Below are 8126 nucleotides of genomic sequence, written 5' to 3' on the forward strand. Positions count from 1 at the left end.
ACACCACCCCCTCATGGCTTACATCAAAAAAGAAATGTCCCTCTTCATCACTTACCCACCCCTTAGATAGATAGATAGATAGATAGATAGATAGATGACGTCAAACCAAACAGGACCCCCCCCCCCCCTCACCCCATCCCACCCCCCATCCATCCCCATGTCACTACCCTGATAAGAAGATGTGTAATCAGGAATAGGTTAACGACGTTATCAGTATCCATCAGTGTTTTTGCGTGAGGGAGCACGCTGGAGCTTGGGAAAAGCTGGCTGGCATCAGAGCGTGGTAATGGAGGTGGTGTGTCAGGCGCGGGCTCTCGGTAATATTTCAGCTGAATTGCAATGAGGCCTTGGAGCCATACTTTAGTCTGTAATGGCAGGAGTGTGGCGTGCTATGTGATTTAGGGTCTACCAATCCCCCAGGGTTGCAGTGGATTGCACGACTGATAGCGTTCACTCTGCACTGGGTCTTATTGGTCATTACCTCAAAATAGGGATGTTGTGGATGGGTAGCAACAGTCCTCTCTCTCTCTCTCTCTTTCTCTCTCTCTCTCTCTCTCTCTCTCCTCTCTCTCTCTCTCTCTCTCTCTCTCTCTCTTTCTCTCTCTGTCTCTCTTTGTCTCTCCAGTTCACCTCTCTCTCCAGCTTTCTTTCTTCCTTCCGTGCAGTGCTCCATCTTTCTGTCTCTCTTTCCATGTCTGTCTCTCTCCCTATGTCTTTTCCCTCCACCATGAATAAATTCTAATTGATCTCGGATGAAAACAGATTGTCAGATTGTTGTATCGAACCTCTCCGGAGCTCAGATATCCGGTCGATGTAAAATGAGCCCTGTCAGTCCACTTTTCGCTCGTCTGCCCTCTGCCTGTCTTCTCTTTATATCTCCCCTGGTCACTTCTTCTCTGCCATTTGTCCATCCTCATCCTCATGCTGTCCAGCCTTCCCCAGTCTGCAATATGACAAAAGAGAATGGACATCACTTAAACCTAATCAAGGGTGGGACATGTTTCGAGTGAAAAAGTTAGACATTTACCCTTTATTTTAATTCACTTTCAATCAAATTATTCAACTGTAAATGCTGTAATTAACTCGGAATGTCAGCCCCTCTGGGTTAAATATTGCATGAGGTGACACTTGGTCTTGTAACTCAAGATGGATTGGGCAAAGTAAAGGGGGAGGGGGGGGGGGGGGGGGGGGGGGGGGGGAGGTCGGCGGTCTTTAGTGGAGGGTGAGAAAGACAAGACTTTTTCTTTTGGGTTTTTCTCTCGAGTTTTCTCCATTCTCTTGTGTGTTTCATAGACAGCCGGCTCTTTATAGAATGTGACGAAGCCACCACTGACAGTCTAATTAGATTAAGGACACACTACAGAGATTATTTTGTATGTGTTGATTAAAGCTGCTATTCAGTTTTTCACAGATCAGAAGCTAAGCTAACCCCCCCCCCCCCCCCACACACACACACACACACACACACACCCCCACTCTGCACCCCACGCCCTTCTCTGAGCCTCCAGCGGCTCCATGGGGGGGCTCTCCACTCCGGAAGTCCATTTCTGCTCCATCAGTTTCACGCGATCCTCAAACGCATAGAGGCTTCACACTGCGCCTCAGCCTGAGACAACCCGTTACTGATACCTCATTAAAAGTGCACTTGCAAGGATGTATGGACACACACACACACACACACACACACACGCACACACACACACACACACACACACATACACTCACACACTCACACACTCACAGACATGTACAAGCCCATAAAACACAGTGGAATGAGAGTGGAAATTGGCCCCTCTGCAGAAGGTATTCTTTGCCTGTCTTCTCGGTGTGTTCTTTAATGCACTCATCTGTTATGATTATGGAGAGTCTATAGTTTATGGTGCTTAGGGTGCACTGAAGGGTACAGACACTCCAGTTGACACTGCACACACACACACACACACACACACACACACACACATGCACACACACACGCACACATGCACACACAAGCACACACTTACCCTTGTCCCATAGACCACACATACCCTAGCCATGTACACACAAACACAGCTGTCACGGTTCATTTCCCTTTACTGCTACAGTATGCCACTTCAGCAGCAGAGCCAAGCCCGTGTAGCTTCAAGAACACGCGCCGGGCCCTGGCACTGGAGATGGAGAAGCCTGGAGCCCGTTAGAGTCTTCTGCCTGGAGAAACATAGTCACACAACAGAGCGGAGCGGAGCGCGATCAGCTCACTCAAGCAACAGCGGGGGGGGGGGGGGATCATTACCCTTTAGTCTTATCTACTGTGTGGACCCGCGTCTGGGGAAATGACCCGGGCCAACCCGGAGCGTCGGAAACAGCTTGCGTTTTGTACAAATCAGCAACCGCCATTTTTCTGGAGAGCGGAATAGAAATGCGCTGAATAATAAATGTAACAAACAGAGAGAGAGAGAGAGAGAGAGAGAGAGAGAGAGAGAGAGAGAGAGAGAGAGAGAGAGAGAGAGAGAGAGAGAGGGGAACAGAGGCACGGATGATGAGTTCATTCAGGTGGAAAGCAGAATAGGCCCAAGGTGATGTTTCGATCATTTATGGGGCTTGTGCTGTATCTTGTTTTCGTAAATGAGAAAATGAGATGAATCAAGGGCTGCTGTGAAGTAGGGGTTTGAGGGTGTGTGTGTGGGGGGGGGGCATATGTGTGAGTATTTGTAAGTGTGTGAGAGAGAAAAAACATTGTGTGTGTGTGTGTGTGTATGGTGGTGATCTCTGTGTGTGAGAGAGAGACTGTGTGTGTGTGTGTGTGTGTGTGTGTGTGTGTGTGTGTGTGTGTGTGTGTGTGTGTGTGCGTGCGTGTGTGTGTGTGCGTGTATGTGCGCGTGTGTAATTTGGGTGGATGGAAAGCAGAGCAATCTTGCTCAGCAGCGTCATACTGTAGGCCTCTCTCTGATTAATGTTACGGCCTCACGCTGTCCCCGCCACGGAGGCAAAGCGCCTCTCAAATTGGCTCTCTCTGCCTGAAGGGCTGAAAAAAAGCCTCCATCTTATATCTCTCTCCCTCCCTTTCTCTTTCTCTCCCCCCCCCCTCTCTTGCCTCTCCTTCCCGCACCGTGCGATAAGCAGCGCCAGACGTTGGTCCTCCACTTTGTCCCGATGCAGTTGAAATTAAAGTGCATTAGCTGGTTGACGTGGTCGGCCCCAAATTAATCAGGGCTTGGTTGGTGTGAGCAAGCAAGCGAGTGGGTGAGTGAGCGAGCAGGCGAGAGCCGTGTTGGTATGAACGGTCATTGAGCTATGACACCCCCCCCCCCCCACACACACACACACACACACACACACCCCAACTTCTCCCAGAACCCCTAAGAAGCCAATTATGAGCCGGTAATAGATTGCATCGCCCAGAGGACTAAAATAGGAAAAATTCTTAAATGATTCTCGTGTCCAACTGCATCTTATGCCCCTGCTGTAACAGTTAGGGATATGAAATATACTTGATGAAAATGACTCAGAGAAATAGAAAAGGAGAGAGGGAAGAGAGAGAGAGGGATATGAGCAGTGTTAAGCCTTCCAATAGTCTATAATTGAACACATGTATTGCAGCAGGAGCAAAAGCTGTAGCTGTTAAATGGTGAGATTATGAAGTGTCTTGCTATGGCCCCTGAATTTGGTCTGTCACCCATCACCCCCTAGAGACAGGCCGGTCATGTCCGTCAGCAGACCGCCGGCCGGACATCTGATGGCTCCCCTTGGCCTGCGCTGACAAGCCATCAATAAAGACCACAAAGAAGAAGAAAAAACATCAACAGCAGTCCACTGACATGCACACAGTGTGTTCTCACAACCGCACGTGTCTCCAAGACGGAGACAGAGACGGAGACAGAGACACGCGGACCCTCAATTCACAATCCAGCTATTTTGTCTCTCGTTTTTTTTTTCCCCAATCGACTATCAGCTCATTCTTTTCTGTTTATTTGTGCATTATTGCTCCTTCATGACTGAGGTTTCAAACAGGGCCGTCTGTTCACTTCTCCCAGACAGATGGCTTAAAGAGATAAAGCCAATTACGACAGGCTGTCAGCTCAAACAGAGGAAAAAGACGAGCCGCAGAGAGAGAGAGAGAGAGAGAGAGAGAAGAAGAAGGAGAAGAGCTATAATGAATGAAAGCTATCTTAAAAGAAAAAGTGTCAAAAAGAAAAGTTCTCCCTTACCCTTGCATTAGAGAAATGATAGATAGTACCCATCAAGATTTTGATGAAAGCTTGTGTGCTTGTTATGAAAAAAGGCCATTGTGGTGTTCGTTTGTGTCGTGCCTTTTGGTGTGGAGATGAGACATGTTGATTTTCAAGGCACTTGCAGAGCATTATGTTGAAGGTCCATTTTCCAGCATGTCGGTCATTGTTCTGTTTTTGTTCCAGCGGAAGGTTCCGGAATGGAATAGCACTATTATGGTAGATAATAGCAAACATGTCTCTCTGCTGCCTGAAATTCAGCCTCCTAAACAGTAGCGAATGAATCACTCAAAAATGACTTCAAATGACTAACATTTCCTTTTCTGTTTTTCTCATGTGTGTGTATGTGTGTGTGTGTGTATGTGTGTGTGTGTGTGTGTGTGTGTGTGTGTGTGTTTTGTTTTCTCTCTCGTAGGATGATACCCGCCTCCAGCAAGGCCTTCCATGTCACCAACCTGGTGTCGGGCACCAAGTACGACCTGTGCGTGCTGGCAGCCTGGGACGACACGGCCACCACGCTGACTGCCACCAACGTGGTGGGCTGCGTCCAGTTCTTCACGCGCGACGACTACCCCCAGTGCCAGTCGTTGCACAGCCAGCTGCTGGGCGGCACCATGATCCTGGTGGTGGGCGGCGTGATCGTGGCCACACTCCTCGTCTTCATCGTCATCCTCATGGTGCGCTACAAGGTGGGCGACAACGGCGAGCCACCGGCCAGCAAACTGACCAACGTGAGCGACACTTACTCGCAGACCAACGGCGGGCGGCTGGGCCAGAACGGCATGCCCATGCCGCCGCTGCGGCCCTCGTTGTCGGTGTCAGTGGGCTCGGCAGGGTCGGCGATGGCCAAGCCCAAGGTGACCATGCGCGACGAGGTGGTGGAGTTCAAGTGCGGCTCGCTCCAGAGCAGCCTCACCTCCTCGGACTCGTCGGACTCTGACTCGCTGGACGGGGACGGCGGAGGTGGGCGGAGAGGGGCAGGAGGAGGAAGAGATGGCTCCTATAGCCCCAACTCCGCACTGGCCAGTATCTGGCGGTCAGCAACCCCCAAGCCCCGCACCAACCTGGACCAGCTCCTGGGCGCCTTCAACTCGCTGGACCTGCGGAGCCAAGCGGGCGGGGCCTCGGGCGGCTCGGCGAGCGGGCTGGGCCGGGGGCTGAGCGGCGTTGGCGGGGCAGGGGGCGCCGGCGGCCCGTCCACGTCCTCCTCGTCGGCCGCCGCGCCGCCGACCGACAAGGAGCCGCTGCTGGGCCGGACTCTGGACTCGCGGCTGAGCCGGCTGCTCATGCTGCCGCTGGACGCGCGGCCAAAGCGCAGCCACTCCTTCGACATGGGCGACTTTGCGGCCTCCACCGGTCAGCAGCTGTGCAGCTACCCGCGCCGCATCAGCAGCATCTGGACTAAGCGGAGCCTGTCCGTCAACGGCATGCTGCTCCAGTGTGACGAGGAGCTGGACACGGGCGGCAGCAAGGGCACCATAGACAGCGGCTCCGACTGGGTCATGGAGAGTACTGTGTAAAGACAGAGAGATATATAAAAAAACGACAGAGAGAAGACAAAGAGAAACAGAGAGAGAGAGAGAGAGAGGGAGGGAGAGAGAGAGAGGGAGAGAAAGAGGGAGAGGGAGAGTGAATGAGAGACAATCTTGAGATTATATGTAAGTAAATATAGAGTATATGGATACACTAAAGATATATGGATTAAGCGAAAGCAATGCAGTTGGACCCAAGGAACACTGGGAACACTGGGATGTGGTGTTTCTGCGTGTGTGTCTCTCTCTCACACACCTGGTTCTGCATGAAGCTCATCTGTGTTCAGTATTGGTTATGTTTTGTTTCTCCAGTGTTGTGACAAAAACAAACAAACAAACAAACAAACAAAAAAATGACATTCATGATACGCCTTTACAGTTTCGGGACTGAACGTTTGAAGGATCAGGTTGGTAGGAGAGTGGATTTCCTATGTGTGCCAGCTGTGTGTTTTTAATGTGTATAAGTGAATAATCTGCTTATGACTATATGAGTGTGTGTGTGTGTGTGTGTGTGTGTGTGTGTGTGTGTGTGTGTGTGTGTGTGTGTTTGTGTGTGTGTGTGTGTGTGTCTGTGTGTGTGCGTGTGTACAGTATGTGTATGTGTGTGTGTGTGTGTGAGAGAGAGAGAGAGAGAGAGAGAGAGAAAGAGAGAGTGTTCATATGTTTGTACATGCATGGGAAAAAGACTCAACCTGAATATTGGATAAAAATCGGAGTAGTTCGCCATGCCAATAACATCAAAGACTCTGATCAGGAGACAAAGACTTGCTTAAGAATTATATAAAAAAAAAAAAGTTTAAATACATGTAATGAATTTAAAAAAGTTTTATATTTTTATGTTGTTGGACAAACACACAAAATCTACGACTGCTCACTCCTTGCTCATGAACTGGAGCAGACTGCAGGAACTTGGAGATGACAGCTTTTCCTGGCCCTCTCAACTCACCACCCTCTGTTATGCTCTGACCAGGTCTCTTTTTTTACTTGTGTCAACATCATCTTCTTCCTAACCCAAACTGACAGAATGTGAAATTTGTTTAATTGATTTGTGGAAGATGTTTTCAGACCTTTTTGTCAACGACCCGAAAAAAAAAAAAAAAAAAAAAAACATCCAAATCAGCATTTTAAGCAATGCAAATCATTACATCTGAAGGTTGTTCTTGTTTTGTTTTCTTGTTGTGTATTCCTGATGTACAAACCAAACAACAAAAAAGTAAGATTTAATCAGAAGATTAATTTATCATCATTAAGGTGGGCTTATTTGGTGGACTCTGGCTGTCATGGTGGGTTAATTGCAGTGAAATTCGCTTAGATCATCAGCAAATTATCTCTCAGCGGAGGCCTCTTTTGTCCTCTTGATTTTAAAGAAAAGTCAAAGTCCCTTTAGAGGACTAGATGGCTAAGCCTGAACTGAAGCACTGCTCCCAGATCAGTGGTCAGCTGCTCAGTGGTCACACAAAGAAAAAGGATCAGCTTTTGGATGTCTGGCCTTAATTTTGATCTTATTCTTTTTTTGTTTTTACTTCGGAAAAGCAAATAGAATGTATTTTCCTTTGAGTCTACCCAACTAATTGTGGGAGAAAAAAAAGGTTCTGTCCTCATTTTGAAAAGGGAGACATGGAGTACACTTTTAAGTTATATGAGAGCATATGTCTGTGTACATATTGCACTACATGAATACACTTGTATTTGAATGCTTTCAATAGTGACTGACAGGAATAGACATGACATGCTAAGTCTTTTAAGAGGGTGGTCTGGTGTTGCTGTGAGGGAATAAAACCCTGTAATCTCTGGTTTGGCCCCCGATGACTCCAGGCGTGACAGAGAATGAAGACAAGAGTATTGTGTTGAAGGCATCACGCTGTTTACAACAGTAAGAACATTTTTGATAGACCCTTATTCTCTGGTACAAGAACTCATGGTGCACATTTCTGAAAGCCTCTGAAGTTACAGATACAACATTAGGCAATCTTGACCTGTTCTGCAAATGAAGGATGTTTTACTTTTATGTGTGTTTAACCTTCCTTGTGGGCCCCTGGTGGAATTTTGATGACCTTTGACACTTACGGCAATTGGTTATATGGAAATCTGTCGGTTATATGGAAATCTGTCTCTTTTTACCAGTCAGGTTGGGCTGGAGATGTACACTAATTCTGTATATTGGCGCTCTTTGTTTCTGGGCTATGAATGAGTGAGGCTGTTGTTGGACAGTGAAGCAACATTGTATAGTAGTGGTTTGTTTGGTTTTTTTTTTTTTTTCGTTTTTTTCTGGTTTTGCAATGATAAAAAAGTGCGGGGAGCAGCAAAGTTTACTTTGGTGTTACAGCGTGTCTGTATACGTACCTCACACAGTAGAAATGTTTCTGTGGTCGAATCATTTTGTTTT

At 48.0% G+C, this 8126-nt stretch overlaps 1 protein-coding gene across 1 annotated transcript in view; it reads left to right on the plus strand.

The window, feature by feature from the left end:
- lrfn2b (leucine rich repeat and fibronectin type III domain containing 2b) overlaps nucleotides 1-6279 on the plus strand; it is a 107479-nt gene extending 101200 nt beyond the window's left edge. The window contains exon 6 of the mRNA XM_042095066.1: nucleotides 4624-6279. Within this exon, the coding sequence (XP_041951000.1) occupies nucleotides 4624-5728 (1105 nt within the window). The 3' untranslated portion in view covers nucleotides 5729-6279. The remainder of the gene's footprint in view (nucleotides 1-4623) is intronic.
- The last annotated feature ends 1847 nt before the right edge of the window (nucleotides 6280-8126 follow it).

This window comes from Alosa sapidissima, chromosome 6 (genome assembly GCF_018492685.1).
Source record: "Alosa sapidissima isolate fAloSap1 chromosome 6, fAloSap1.pri, whole genome shotgun sequence".
NCBI classification, from domain to species: domain Eukaryota; kingdom Metazoa; phylum Chordata; class Actinopteri; order Clupeiformes; family Clupeidae; genus Alosa; species Alosa sapidissima.